Consider the following 16,715-nt stretch of genomic DNA (forward strand, 5'->3'; position numbering starts at 1 on the left):
GGCGTGGAGAATGACAAACCCAGAAAGCTAGTTAGCTAGTCTAGCTACGCCAATAACCTCCCCCATGCCTTTCACTTCGAAAAAAATAAACAGAATAGGCACAGCCTCGTCTTTTTTCCACATCACTACCCAAAACACCACAGCTTCTCTGGCTTGCTGTAATGGAAAGCTGGAGCACAATTTGACTCGAAAACAAGACAGAAAAGAAAAGAGGTCGAGCAAAATAATCTTGTAGTAAAGTATGTTATTGTGAGACCAAGCCAGCTATACAATTTAACAACCATCCACTTCCGTAATGATTCTTCCCTTCCAGTTACAAAAAAATGTACCGTCGACCAAAATAATTAAAGATAAAGCTAGCCATAGTCGACCACAAACCAAGCTAGCGACTATGCAACCAACCCGTCAGGAATTTTACAACGCTTTCATTTATTTGGTGAAGAGATGACACGCCAATGCAATTTTTAAAGGAACCATTTAGCTCGACAGCTAGATTTAAAGCCCCAATGTATGCCCTTTAACGTTCCTCCCTTTGTTCAAAGCAAATTTATTCTAGTTCTTTCCCCCGTGTTAATCAACACGTTTTCTCTATGCAAATATAACCACTGTGTTTTGCAAATGTAGAGGATTCATTGCGGGAAATAAATGTTTTCAGAATGGAATAAATAAAATATTGTCCTCCCCTTGGTCCTCGCACTCACCGACTTGCAATACGTTGTCTACGCAGCCGCTCTCCAGCAAAGCGATGCCTCGTCGGAAAGGCAGCCGCGTCTCGTCGCTGTTTTCCGTGGCGGCCCCACTCTCCTCTCCGCCTGTGTTGAAGGAAGAATACATGCAGATCTCCCGTTCGCTCCTGGGGAAAGACCAGTAGACGATCCTCCTTTGGACGGGCTCCGGGATCCTTTCGAAACGCTCCTCCACCCTCTGAAACGGCCACTTCTCGGCTACCTTCCTTGCCGCGATGTCCAGCAGCGACTCCGGGCTCTGGGTTTTGCCCGATCCCCCCTGGGCAGTCCCCGGACCACCGCATGCTGTTCCTCCGGCCCGCTGTCCCTGTCTGCACGTCGGGTTATAGCCGGGTCGGCAGCAGAGCCGTTTAGCTGGGGGCTGCTGAACGCGCTCCGCCATGATCGCACTGCTCTTACAGCAACGGCGGAAGTCACAGTACCATATAAACGGGATAAGGAAGGGAAAGGGTACACTTCGCTCGATTGTTCCCCGTGTATGGGTAGCCCGACCTTATTTGGTAAAATAGGCGGTCGCTCTGAGTGTTGATAAGTCCTTTGTGTAGCTTAATTAAGCATGAGAGGCGGATACTGGCTGTCTGGCAGTCCCCGTGCTGGGCTAAAAAAGGAACGAGAGGCGGAATTCCCGAACGTCGGCGAATCCTCTGTGCAGCCATACAAGGCCAAAAAGGCGGAGTTCAGGAAGGTCGGAAAACTTTGATGTTTTCCTTTACGAGTTCATAGGCGGCTGATGTTACATTCTGTGCGCGAGCAGCACGGCCTGGTTGCACATACGTCGAGCCTCAGCCAATGGGGGGATCGTTGTCCCAAGGCAGACGGAAGTGTTGGTCTGATTGGATGTAGCTCCTTTGTCAATAGGAAGTTTAATTCCAACATGCTCTCAACTCTTCAATCACGACGAGCTTGCATTAAATACGATAATTTCCAATGGATGGTGTTGTCATTGCATTCCAGTTAAATAGCATGTTTTGTTTTTTACTTCTCTGATTGATGTAGCCTATTTTTTTCCAACTGGCAAAAATGTCCAGTTGCTATGACAGTCCACGATAGGGTCTTAGTGTAGCTATTGATAGTCTGACTACTAAGCAAATATGAAATTATAGCAGTGCTTTTATAAATATAGGCTACATGTCCTATTGCATGGGCTATATATGCAGCAAAACGACTGCTGTAAAAATGTCATTGCCGTGTATATTTTCTTTCACTTTGCCTATACTCCCAGACACAAGCCGCTGAAAGGTGGAGTTTTGTGTAATGGGCGGTCTCAGACGTTTCATTGAGTTTCAAGGGGGAGGTGCCTGACAACTACTGGGTCGTGGTCCAGTGATCTGAAACCACAAGCTCTGTAACCGTAAAAACACGAGCCTGCCGAAGGGGGTGGGGGAGTAGCCGGTCGGCGAGAATGCTTTGATTGTAGAGCGGGAGGAGAGACAGTGACGCCCTACGTGGCGCGCGCTGTATTTGGAAAAGAATGTGGGCTGGCCCCATTCGCTCGCTCAGCCGGAGCTGGAGTTCCATTTTCAGAAACAGTCTGTGACGTCAAACTTTTTTTTCTTCTTCCCCAAAACAAAGAAAAACTTAAGGTGTGGAAGTGAAACTATATGGTTTAACGCAACAGGAATAACGTTGCAACTCTTGCTATACCTGCTTTGATTTCATTTCATGTTGAAACACTTCTTCAATACTGCTCAATCATATAGCTACACGACAGTGGGTACGCGGTATTTAGACAGGTTTGGGTAAAATGGATGGTAAATCGCACTATTTCCTAGCCATAAATGTGATCTATCGTATGCCCTTGGACCCGTGTGTAGCGTTATTTAAATTAGTCTGGTATGGTGCAAATCTTCTTTCATGTTTTACCAAGTATGTTTTATCTGATTGAATATGGGGCACTTATTCTTCATAGTATGCATTTTGTTTTGTTTTTTTTACATATCGTGGCCTTAATTTACACCAGTATAGGGCGCACAATGAGGGCCATTTATGCTCTTAATGTATTTAATTTGCCTAAATGAAATCTGAAATAAAATGTATCCAAACGATGTTAATGTGCTCAGGTACATGAGTGAAATAGCGTAGTTTATAGATCTGCCAGAAAACTAAAACTAACGTAATTGGTTGGAACAGAATGCAGACCAATTCTTCAGTGCACTCCTGCATTTGTGGCGTGAGAAGCGATTCGTGGCTTGTAACAAATGAGAGGTTCTAATCACAGTTGGATTATAATCCGGTGGAGCCAAGGACTGAGTTTGGGATGCACTGCTAGCAGTAAGAGCTTGCTGGTACAGCAGCTCAGGCAGGAAAGTTCTCACTGGGGAAGGAAAGTAGACTATGTTCATACTGTCTCAGTCTCGCAAAAGCACATGCAGAAAACAGAGTGCAGACTAGTACTACAGGTTTACCTGCGATCTGCTCATGAGTGTCACTAGGTGTTTGTCTCAGCCAGATCCTTACTTTCACAAATGAGTGAAACCTTCACTTGACAGCTGAGGTTTCAAATAGAAAGGACTGAGTTCCTACAGAAATGGAGTTTGTACCTGACTCACTCACCTTCCTGAGCATTAGGGGCTCATTATTAACTCAGGAGGTGAGCATAGCTGGGCGTGCTGTGAGTGATCCTTCTGAAGGTGGCTTATGAACATTGCTTCACAGCAAATCAAAGGTTCACATGATCAGCGAATACAGTCAAGGCATTTTAAACCAGTTCTATGACCCTCAGCAGGTTAGCACTGAATTGCATGTCATGTACTGACAGTTTATATTTTATGTGTACATGAACATGTTTTTGTTTTTAACAATACATTTATAAAACTGATGTCTGATGCCATTGGTTTTGAACAAATGTGCATTTGAAGAAAATGGTAACTGGTAACCCAGTACACAACAGGTTTCAGTGTTATTTATATTTAATGTCTGTTGGATAAATAATCAGTTGTTATCCCATAATTAGCTAGTGAATTTGAACCAGCACCTTTGTTCTTGCAAGAGAATTGTGGAATTACAGAAGCCAAATTGGCTTGACTACGGTATAGTACACATTCGGAAATCCAAAACACATTATAGTTGGGCAATAGCATGGTAATGGCAGTGATAATAATTGTAATATGTGTATTTGGTGTAGATATTTGTGTGGTTTCACATCAGAAGGGTAAAATTGTATACTTCTGTGGTTAGTCCTGAGCAAATACCTGGAGGAAAAATAACAGCCAAAACTGCTGCCTTGATTCTTCATTTCATTTCCAGAGAATGCCGCGAATGAAATGCTTTTTGGAAAATCAGAATCTGGGGCGAGACCAAATACCTATGTTCCACAACAAAAACTGGAGGAGGACGGTTCTGAGATGTGAGCTTCACGGCAGGGTTATTGGGTGCCAGGATATGGGATAAACTGTTTATAACATTTAACATTAAAGCATTTTCATGAAGCTTTGCGGATGCTTCATTCAAAGATTCATCTCTTTTTTTGTTGTCGTTTTTCAGCGCTAAGCCTAAAAGCATGCTTTCGGAATGTTCCGGATAGCCTGCTGTGTGCAATGCACGTGCTCCTTTCTTCTTCTTTATCTGATGTATCTCTTCAACATGCATCTTGAACATGGCTGAATGTTTTGTGTGTTTCCTGAGTGGAGCAAGTGCCAAAAATGAAAAATAAAACATAAAAAAGAATGATATTTTCCTGAAATAATTTGAAAGCAAAACTGTCTATTTTCCTCTCATTTTAAAATCACATATTGAGTCATCACATCGGCAAACTGCAAATGTTTTTGAAAGCATCATGCAGTAGTTCCTGTTCCTGTGTTGGTATAGAATAAAACTGTTCAAATGCTGTTTAAGTGGATAACTCAAATAAAACCTTGAAATAATGTTTCATGAATTTACAACAGCACCACATACTGCATATTTGTCCCTTATCTAAAATTTAAATCTTAAATCTGAATTTTGCACAAAGAAAATCATGGCTTTCATGTGTTTTCAAAGGTTTTGTTCATTTAAAGACCCTAATTTCCATTCTTTTTAGAAATAAAAATTCAGAATGGATGGGTCCCACTGTCTGTTAAGGCAGTGTTCTGGTGCATGGATAAGCCCAACGGTCTGGTATCCATTAAGGCTGTGTGTGTTTACTGCATGTATAAAAGTGTATCTGTATGTATTTATACTACATGTATTTTTCTATTTATATAGTGAGAGGTTTAATCCAGAATATCCTCAAGTATGCTACCCGAATCCCACCCATTTCAGAATAAATATATCCAGCTTTCTGCAGTAACTTGATTTGGTATGAAATTATACAGTGAAGACATTCCGTTTTTGCATTTTAAGACATCAATGCTGAACAATATTACATTGAAAAAAGGCTGCTTTGCGTTCAGCTGGACCTGTGTGATGTAGATAAGTTTAGAAGAACAGCTGGGATCGATATGCAGTGAGATACAGTCACTTTTAATAGGCCTACTGCTCTGATCTACTGACAGCTTCAGCTTGCTTATCGCTGGGACCCGTAAGGTGAAGTGTATTTGGTATGCATGAGAGTGCATAGCCCATAATAACCATCTATGGAACCTGGTCTTAGAAACCAGTCTCGCTGTTTAAGTGATCACTCACGCTGGCAGGGCTAATGTGGTCTTCCTTGTCACTTCGCAAAGTGCATTTTAACGTTTTTTATTCTGCAACCTCCTTTTCATCCCCCGCTGATCATCCTTCACTAATCAACCTTTTCCGATGATTTTACTCTTCTACTTTGTGTATTTCCATTAGCGTTTGCTTAACTGCATGGACAGGTTATAAGAGTAAGAAACCATGACTGTGTTGACTGCCGGTATTGGCTGCTAGCCCCTGGCAGGCGTCTCCTCAAGTTCTCCAAGCGATCCATTGGTCTTGTGACTTGTGACTGTTCACAAGTATCAATACCATAACCGGCACAGCAGCATTCCTCGTGTGGGTTCCCTGATGTCAATTTGTAAATCTCCACCCTCCTGTAGTGTTATTTCTTTCTGAAGCACAGACCACATAAATGCTTTCTTTTTTTTTCTTCTTCTTCTTCTTTCTCCTCAGTTTGGACTGGCCAATCGTGTTCACACTGTTGCGCTCCCTTATTAATATGGGATGGTACACAGAGAAGCGTGATATCAGGCTCTGATTCTCATCACATCACAGTTTCATCTCTGAGTCAGAGGAAGACATATCATATGCAACTCATTCCATTACATTCCATTGCATGTCATTACATGTCATTTGGCTGACACTTAATCAACCGACATAGTTGATTAGACTATGTAGGATCCCCCCTGGAGCAACTGGCATCTGCCTTCCATTTGGAGTGAGTGAGTGAGTGTACACAAACCATGCTAGCAAAAAGGGCCTCATGCCATTTCCATAACATGACTGGAACACCACTACAGAACCAGCAGAACCCATCAGTGCGAGAGCACCATTACAGAACCCTTCAGTGCTAGAACACCATTACAGAATGAGCAGAACCCATCAGTGCCAGAGCACCATTACAGAACCCTTCAGTGCTAGAACATCATTGCAGAACCCTTCAGTGCTAGAACACCATTACAGAACCCTTCAGTGCTAGAACACCATTACAGAACCAGCAGAACCCATCAGTGCTAGAGCACCATTACAGAACCCTTCAGTGCTAGAACATCATTACAGAACCCTTCAGTGCTAGAACACATTACAGAACCAGCAGAACCCATCAGTGCTAGATCACCATTACAGAACCATTCAGTGCTAGAACATCATTACAGAAGCCTTCAGTGCTAGAACACCATTACAGAACCAGCAGAACCCATCAGTGCTAGTGCTAGAACATCATTACAGAACCATTCAGTGCTAGAACACCATTACAGAGCCAGCGGAACCCTTCAGTGCTAGAACTCCAATACAGAGCCTCTAGAATCACCACATCTCTTTGCTTTTGGGACAAATGTGTTTCTATCAGCTTGTTAAAAATAAAATATTATTATCTACCTCTGAAAGATAATAAAAAAAGATTTGAATATAATTTTTTGGAAGACAACATCTATCAGAAGTTTCACAAAACTGAAATTTAAAATTTTTTTTAAATGAATGAGTTTCATATTACACGACATCATCACCCATCACAGTATGTCCTGGAGGTAACTTGTTTTCCCACATCTGGGCCCGGTTCTCACGTCTTAACTGTAACAGAAACCTGTTTCAAGCACAAGGCACTCGGCACTATCATAAAACAGAGCTTGTCTGATGTGGTGAAGAAACAGAGATGTCTAGTCCACTTCAGCAGAGCCTCTGTGATCTTTGTAATATTTTTCTAATATTTATCCTGCTTTGTTCTTTACCACATTTCATTATAATTTCCATAAATGTGCCTGTAGTTCTGCCCTCTCTGAATACAACTAAAGTCAGTACTGCAGGAAAATAAAGGAATCTGCAGTGGATGAACTGAAAGTATCTCCTAGAGACAACTGTATTTCTTACTGTATATACTGTAACTTTATTTACTGTATATAATGTATTTCTTGGCATTTGGGTTTGTAATTCTTTCTGCTAGTCAGTCTAGGGTACTTCTTCAACTGTGGCATTCTAAGCACCAGCCTAATGTTTAGTATTGTGCAGTATTTGTAACGTAAATAAATGTGTTGAAACCAGGTAAAGAAGACATGCAGGTGTCAAACCGGCACTTGCGTAGGAGAGGCTCTTGATCCTGGGACCCGGCTGAAGATTTCAGCTGCTTGGGCCCTGAGCAGAAAGGCTTGTGTTTACGGCTGTCCTGTTCATATCCGATTCTATTGGCAGCACTGAGCCACTTAGCTTTGGCAAACTAGGCTAGTTTACCATTCCATTGCTTCAATTAAAAACAGAATACATATGACAAAAATGAAAAATATAAGTCCTAGCTGAGCATAAGAAAATGAAGGCAAGGTGATGAAATTAGCTAATGATGTGCTAACATGCATTGTGCCATAAATACCTTCCATTATCAGGGCTAGTCTGTGTTGATATCGTTAGTGATGTAATCTGCATAAGAGTGGTCATTCAGCGATAATTGTACAGTAGTTAAAGCTGCCTGTCACACCTATATATCACTAGAGAAAACGAGCATGGAGGATAGGACAGGCCAGTGCAGCAGTGCAGTCTGGGACGGTAAAGTAACTTGCCATGCTTCATTTATTATACACTTGCTTCACTTCTTGAAGTCACCAGTTGTCATGACTTCATTTAACCCTTTCTCTGAGACTGCGGTTTTCTAACCCTGGTGCTGACTTATTTTTAATCCTATTTTCATTACTAGTTAGTTAGTTAGTTCCTTGCCACATGATTGGCTGGTTAAATATGCAAATTGTAAAAATGTTAAATTGTACATTTGCATTAACAAGCTGGTTTACAGGTCTACCAAATAAAGTGAGTGTATATCATTGAGTGTATATCAGCCTTAATGTAAAAACTACATTTCCCTGCATGTTTACAATTAGGCTAATTGTCATCATTGGTATCTGAACAGAGTAGGTCATAATTAAGATAAATATTTAGCATCTTGCCTTGTGTTTTCAGAAGGCTAATTGCTATTAACCAAATGTTAGGGGTTAACACAGGTGGATTGTGTGAATGGCTCACAGCTGGGGATCCAAATTAACTCCAACCTCAATTTGGAGAGGAAACAAAGAACCAGCTGGTTGCCCACAGCAGATGAATGCAGGCTACTGGAATCCAAAAACCATAATTACTATCACTGATATTTACTGCTCTCCTACAATAGAAATGATTATTCATTAAAGTATTTGAAAAGGTTGCATTTTAAATGTAATTTCCAAAGTGTTGAAAGTTAATATCTGGTAATGTGGCAGGGATATTGGTGTTTTTGTTGCAGCTGCCATGGTGCACATCTGCTCATGTTTGTGTGTTCATTTCAGAATAGTAGGAATTAATCCAAAGCGGTCAGGGGACATGACCGCTTCTGTGTTGACTGGCTGGTGACCCCACCGGGTGACGAATGATTGGCTGTAGTGACACCAAATTCGGCTGGGATTACGCGTCCCCTCGTGTAATAGCGACCCCTGCCAGTTGATCATGCAGCCACAAGCCCAGCTGTTCAGCTGAACTTGAAGGGTCTTCCTCTGACTCATGTCTGTGGGAGCCTGAACTGCAGTGCGATAAGAAGTGGCAGCTGACATCTTGCGTTTCAGAGGAGAGTGCATGCTTATCTGTGCTCTCCCAAATTGCTCCCAAAATGGAGGCTACAGTAATGAAAGCTGACAATGGGTTATTTCAAATTGGGGATAAATTGGGGGTTCAATTATTAAAGCTTGGGATGAAAATGAAACAGGCCTTGCTGATCCAAAGAAATGTTCTTTGTTGCGAGTTATCTGCAGTTAGATATAACAGTGGCCTTATTGAGCAGCAAACAAGATGACCTTGTGACAATTTCAACGTCAGTTCATCAGTTATCACGACTCTCATCATCGATCAGTGAAATAGCTGTAGAGTCAGATGGGAACTTTTTTCCAGATTTATGTGCCTTAAAAGAAAGAGCAGTTCTGCAATGTAATGTAAGCAGAGATGCAGTCAGGAGAGAGAATAACCACAGAGAGCCATTTTTTCCTGAAGTAAGGCAAAATGCATACAGTTAATGTCACTGAATGTGTACGAGTCAGGAAAAAAGGCGATCGACAGCGTTTTATATCTCTCAGCAAAAAGATCATATCAAAAGAGATATCAGTGTGTGATCAATTGCTGTTGAATGATTTTACTTGGTCATTAGGGCTTGGCCTACAAGACTACAAGCTTAATATAGTCTTAATTAAAGCTAATTGACTTAACCTAGTTAATGGCTACTGTGACAGTGGGGAAGACCAGGTCAGCTCAATTTAAATGAGTTCCTTTTACGGTTCCTTTAATCTTTTCACTAGCTCACTGTGTGCGCTTGCTTGGCTGTGGAAACAATGCCCATTTCATTATAGCTTTTTTTTTTTGTTTAGTTTTTCTTATTGAATTTTTTTCTTCTTTTTTTTGGGTTCCTGGCTTCAATACATGTGTAAATGAGGTGTATTTGATCTTAAATAATTAACTCTATCTATCTTGCGCAGAGAAGGCCTGTCTCCGGGATGAAATGCTGGCCAGCAGCGAGCTGATCTGTATTCCGCCGGCCAGGTTTTGGACTGATTAGCGCCATTTCTCTGCGAGCAGAGCGGGACGTCGCATCCCCGCGGTGACGTTCTTAAAGACATAAAGAGAGGAAAGTGGCCTGAAGGTTGCAGACAGCGGGATTATGACGGGCTGAATGGATTTTTAAATCCCGTTTTGACGTTAGCCACACTGGTCCGTATCTACCTTGTCGCAGGGTTCTGGCAAAATGGCGGCTTCTGCAATACAGGTGCAGAAACGAGGAGGATCAAAGAGATTTGAGAAAGTATTTTAGCGACAACCCCCACCCCTAGGAGCACTCACACATGCAAACAAACATACAGTATGCATGCACACGCTCACACATTCACACACACACACACACACACACACACACACACACATACAGTATATATGCACACGCTCACACACACACACACACCTGTCAGTGGCAGTCTGCACTGCAGAAGTATCAGGGAGGCGGGGCCTGGGCGGAGTTGGGGGCGGAGTTTGGGGCGGGGCTTGGGTGGGGCCATCACTTAGTGCCGGCGCTTGCTCCTCCCTCCTCTCCCGCTGGGCGGGCGGGAAGACGGGATGGGCGTGTGTTATCTCCTCTGGCAGGCCTGCCGGCTCGCAAAGAGAGAGAACATAAGCACACAGAGAAGAGTAAATGGGGAGACTCACCTCTGAAGGGCAAAGCCTTCATTTCAAATGGGAGTCTGGCTTCTGCAGTGGCAGGGCTGCAGGCCTCAGGCAGGAGTCATTGATTGGGAAAATGTGACGTAATTCAAATTTAAACTCAGCCGGGGCGCGTGCTCGCCCAGGTAATCGCAGTCAATCGGCGTAATTCATGGGTTTGTCTTCTCACACCTTCTCGTGGACAGGTTTTGTTTCGTTGTTGTTCTGTGTGCATGCGTGTGTGTTTTGGAGACGCTCACAGACATGACGACGTGTTGCCGGCCCAGACTGCATGTCTCGCTGCGCGCTTATTTCATAACGGGTGTGAGCTGCCCTCCTGTCATGACATACACTCATGTGTTTACACACACCACAGGCCTGTCATCTGCATTTCGCAGGCAGGGAACGTAAATATCAGGACGGGGCGATTGTATTCGCGTACGCGGCCTTAAATGGCGTTTAGGATTTAACAACGGCAGGCGCTGGGATTGACATGACTGAACGCAGACGCTGTGATTACCTGCAGAGAGGAAGATCTGCATGTGAATCCCGTAAAGTATTCAACTTTCAAACACACATTATGTGTTTTTATCTCTCATATATTCCTCCCATCTTAAATGGGTTATAACACAGATTCTGAAAACATACCAGCTACTCAAATCCATATTCCCAGCACTTAGAATTCCATTTCCCATCACTGAAGACCAAACATTCAGACATGATCCATTGATTCAGGGGCGTAACCAAGGTAACTGACCTGAACCAGCACTGGGAAATGTGAGAAATGTAGTGTGAAACTTTGAAGTAATGTACGATATGCAATGTGCTAAACAGATCTGGCTGAGATAAAAACTCAGACCTGAAAATGACCTTGACGTCTCATCTCTAGGAAGCTCAACTCTATTGGTCAGGATCCCTCAGTCCCCCCCTCACACACGTACACACGAACACACACTCATACATGCTTGTACACACAGACAGACACACAGACACACACGCACGCATGCACGTACACACAGATAGACACACACACATACACACAATCACACATACACACACGCATGAACTCTGCCAGCTGTATTGTGCAATAACACACATTCCTGTGGTAGGGCATTGTATTACCCCTTTACTCAATTGACATCTAACACAATTGTAGGATGTCACTGGCTACTGCTTAACGTTTCTTAAGCTCTATCATTTAGACAAGTACTGTATTTAATGAGACTTTTTCAAACAGCAGTTTTTTCAGCAGTAACCATTATGCTGAAAACATCAAATCTCCTGTGTGTCAGACAGTGTCAATCAAAGCTAAAATGTTACAACATATTTAAACATTTTAACTGAATCTGAAACATGCTTAAACAGATGATTGGTTTTAACTGAGTCGCTCATTGTCATGCATTAATGATGAAAACATTTAGCCAAATTATTTTTGTAGTGGCTCTAAATATTGCTTACAATAATAAACTGGGAGATGCACTATTAATGCATTTGGAATTTTGGTGGTCATATTTTGTAAGGCATCATTTTCATTAAGTTGCTTTGAAAATGCATTCAGAGAGTCATTTTTTTGTTACTAATAGCGGTCTTCTACTAAAGGAAATAGTTTGTGCACCATCACACAAAAAGCAAAATAATGTCAAGCATGCTGATTTTCAAAACAAGTTTGCAGTTTCAATTTCTTTTTAAAGTTTAATACTTGACCTTCACATTATGGCTTGCAGTTCAAATAAAAGCAATTTCGCTGGGGGATATAGTTTTTAATATGGATCGGCCACTATTTTAAAGGATCTAAAAGTTAGATATTTGGTGAACATGGCTGACATTCACAGTCGTTTTTATTTTTTTATTTTTTCTGAAAACATTATAAAATGTCAGCAATGACGCAATGCACCTGTTCTAATGGTAGTTGTTTCTCTACAGTGTGAAATAGTGAGGTGCTGGGCTCGATCTGGTGTGGTTTATCTAGTGCACAATGCACATGAACACCACACCTGAGGACACAACGACAGTCCGCTATTGGTTGAACACCACACCCGAGTGCACAGCGGCAGTCCGCTATTGGCTGAACATCTGTGAAAATTTTAAAGTCACCGTAAATTTTGCATTAGAAAATACTGTCCTGTCGGCCTGTGCTTCAGTTATTATAAAACATCCGCAGGTGAATATAAAAGTTATGTAGTATTAATATGTAAATCATGTAGCTGCATGATCAATAAACTCAGCCCATTAGAGCGTTTTCCAAACGATTCATCACAGCCTCAAAAATGCTGCATTGATTTAAGTATGACAGGCCAACAAAACACTCCCATGAACATGTTTTATTTATTTTATTTAGCGTATCGATTCCTCATCGAAAAACGTCCCGGCACCACACGGAACATTCTTCTTAGTACCTACTTAGATGATGGATCAGCTGTTTATGTTCCTTGGACACATGTTGCATTTTCCATTTTTACTTTGTTTTTTGGAAAGACCACAATTAAAAAAATATATTATTTTAACCAACGACTTTCCTGGCAAATAGCTATGTAGCTTCCTGCAAGAAACATTGAACCTAATTTCTGGCAACCTCTTTACAACGTTTCATCAGAGCAGTCCACTTGTCAAGTAATCTTCACATCTCAGTCTGTCATCCGTGAAAATCGATGTTCATATTTCAAATTTTTATCCCAATGCAAATCTATCAAAGGAATAATGCACTGGCTTTAGAGCTACAGTCCATTTACAAAAAGGATAGTTTTCTCATCCACAAGAAATTAAAAGTTACATGTAGCAATGCATGTGTATTTTTGTCCATTACGTATTGCCCAATAAAGAGGGAGGGGTTCCAGGTTGAAGGTTTTACGAAAGGTCTGCCACAGGTACACAGGTTTTTTGACGGGTGACAGTCCTGCCAAAACAGAGACCCGCACCTCCGCGAATAAGAGCGATGGCGTGGCTTTAAATCGCATCGTTGGTGATATCACACAGTGACATCACACAGCGACATCACACAGTGACATCACACAGAGAACAGACCCGAAGCCACAGCCACGTTCAGGAGTAACGCTAGCGGTGTGGACCCGGACAGCCAAGAATTGTCTGACCTGCCGCTTTGTGTCTCTCCTCCAGCACTGACCTGGGATCAGTCTAAAATCGTTTTTATGTACAGGTACTAGTTGTGATTGGAAGGAAGCTTGGAGGAGCTGACCCCAGAACAGTTGTTGGAAGGAGAGAGGTGTGAGAGCTGTACACAAACACGCCAGCACCAATCTGCAGCCTGATACCCAGGAGACAATACAACACATACGTGGGTGCAGATTATTTTCACCTCCCATAGCGCAGAATGTAATCAGTAATGTATTTATTTGTATTCATTTATTTCTTAAATGAAAACAGTCAGAAATTATTTACCTTTTTGTCCAACGTCTTTTGACTACTCCAGGTGGACAAACAGTTTCCCAAGTGTGAAAATCACCTGAAAGCATCAGAAGGCTCTCTGCTAGAACAACTGCATCAGAAGTATTTGTGTGTTTGTGTGTGAGAGAGGGAGACAGAGAACATCTGTGTGAGACCCTCTATGTGTGTGAGCGCCCGTGCGTGTACTTGTGTGTGAGAGAGAGGGAAACAGAGAACATCTGTGTGTATCTGAGAGATCCAGTGTGTGCAACAGAGAGAAAACTTTGTCTGTGTGTGTGTGTGTGTGTGTGTGTGTATGTGTGTGTGAGTGTGTGTGTGTGTGTGTATGTGTATGTGCGTGTGTGTGTGTGTGTGTGTGTGCATGTGTCTGAGTGTGTGTGTGTATGTGCGTGTGTGTGTGTGTGAGTATGTGTGCGTGTATGTGCGTGTGTGTGTGTGTATGTGCGTGTGTGTGTGTGTATGTGTGTGTGTCTGTGAGTGTGTGTGTGTGTGTATGTGTGTGTGTGTGTGTGTGTATGTGTGTGTGTGTGTGTGTGTATGTGTGCGCACATGAGAGAGAGAGAAATGGAGGGAACGAGAATGAGAGGTCAGACCCTCTAATTGTGTGATTGGGTGACTGGCCTGTTAGCTGCAGAGACAGACAGCTGGTCCCTGGGTTGAATCTCCAGAAATGTGAGGGGTGTTTGGCAGACCTCCACAGCAGCACAGCGCTGGCGAATTCCCCCAGTTTTGGGGGAGAACTCAGCCAAAATCTCCCATCTGTGAGGAGACGGAAACATACTGGACGGCCCTGCAGGCCCATTAACTGTTGGTTTTTATTCAGATAAATTAGTTGGCGAGGAAGACACTTTAGATAGAGATGGTGAGAGGGGTCGAGCTGAGGGACACTGTAACCAATCAAAGGATCTGGTAAGGCGGGGCATGCCCAAAACATCTGGGTCGACTAATGCGCACAGTCCTTCTGTTTCCCTCATCACCTGCCAAATGTATTCATTTTACTTACATTGCAAGTGTAGCCTAGTGGCTAAGATGTTTGTCAGGGGCTGAGAAGGTTTGTGGTTGGTGGTTTAGGCCCCAGTGTGGCCAAACTGCAGCTGTTGGGCCCTTGAGCAAGCGGAATGCGTAAATGCAGGGCACGAGATGATCTGGCACAGAGCAGAGAAACAGGCAGGCTTATATGCAAAACTAATGACAGGCAACTAGAAACAGGTGAGATGATTACACATGAGGAGACATATCTGGTGCGGGCGGCGGAGACTGGGCAAAGCATGAAAAATGGGGAGAACACACAGAAACAAATGCTGAGACAGAAGCACGAGCTATGACAATTGGGGCAAAACGGACCCATTTTTGCCCAAATAATTGCTAAATCAGCTAAACTGAAACGTGCCGTTCAATGTGCGAGCGTGAGGGTGGGGGTTTGGGGGGGTTCACGTTGACGACACCACGAGCACAACGCTCCCTTCGCCCGGTGCGTTACCACGGCAGCTCCCCTCCTGCACGTGCGGAGCAGAGATTGCGGCATTGCCCACAATGCACTGCGGGTGGGGCGGTGGGGAAGACGGAACATTAAATAACGTGCCTCCCCGCGCAGTCACAGCGCCACAGGGACGTCTTCATATCAGCGCGTCGCGCCCGCGCTGGGCTCCTCCATTTGAATATCTGGATGAAATCTCATTTTGTCTGCAGGCGGATGGATGGAGGCCCTGTAATAACCGAGCCCATTCTCTCCGCATGACCGCCCAACAGGCAGGGAAGCAGCGCCATACCACTTAGTCAGCATCAGCAGAGCTGCCTGCATTCAACACAACACTGTGCAGCGCTATGAGGCTAACGCTGCCTGCATTCAACACAACACTGTGCAGCACTATGAGGCTAACGCTGCCTGCATTACACACAACACTGTGCAGTGCTATGAGGCTAATGCTGCCTGCATTCAACACAACACTGTGTAGTGCTATCAGGCTAATGCTGTCTGCATTACACACAACACTGTGCAGCGCTATGAGGCTAATGCTGCCTGCATTCAACACAACACTGTGTAGTGCTATCGGGCTAACGCTGCCTGCATTATACACAACACTGTGTATTGCTATCGGGCTAACGCTGCCTGCATTACACACAACACTGTGTAGTGCTATCGGGCTAACGCTGCCTGTATTAAACACAACACTGCAGCACTATGAGGCTAACGCTGCCTGCATTCAACACAACACTGTGCAGCGCTATCGGGCTAACGCTGCCTGCATTCAACACAACACTGTGTAGTGCAATCGGGCTAACGCTGCCTGCATTATACAAAACACTGTGTATTGCTATCGGGCTAACGCTGCCTGCATTACACACAACACTGTGTAGTGCTATCGGGCTAACGCTGCCTGTATTAAACACAACACTGCAGCACTATGAGGCTAACGCTGCATGCATTACACACAACACTGTGCAGCGCTATGAGGCTAACGCTGCCTGCATTCAACACAACACTGTGTAGTGCTATGAGGCTAACGCTGCCTGCATTCAACACAACACTGTGCAGCGCTATCGGGCTAACGCTGCCTGCATTAACCACAACACTGTGCAGTGCTATCGGGCTAACGCTGCCTGCATTCAACACAGCACTGTGCAGCGCTATCGGGCTAATGCTGTCTGCATTCATGGTTGTCATAAATGTCTATTACAATGAATCTGTAACTGATCGAAAGCATAAACATGAGACCACGATTGCTTTTTATTTTCATTGTTTACAGTTTATAAGTGAAAAAAAAGGAAAAGGACCCTGTG

General features: G+C 43.4%; 1 protein-coding gene across 1 annotated transcript in view; it reads right to left on the reverse strand.

Moving 5' to 3' along the window:
• Positions 1–1,263, reverse strand: part of zswim6 (zinc finger, SWIM-type containing 6) — an 82,180-nt gene extending 80,917 nt beyond the window's left edge. Inside the window, exon 1 of the mRNA XM_061263576.1 lies at positions 702–1,263. Coding sequence (XP_061119560.1) covers positions 702–1,128 — 427 coding nt within the window. The 5' untranslated portion in view covers positions 1,129–1,263. The remainder of the gene's footprint in view (positions 1–701) is intronic.
• Positions 1,264–16,715: the final 15,452 nt, after the last annotated feature.

The sequence above is a fragment of the Conger conger genome, chromosome 12 (genome assembly GCF_963514075.1).
Source record: "Conger conger chromosome 12, fConCon1.1, whole genome shotgun sequence".
Lineage (NCBI taxonomy): Eukaryota > Metazoa > Chordata > Actinopteri > Anguilliformes > Congridae > Conger > Conger conger.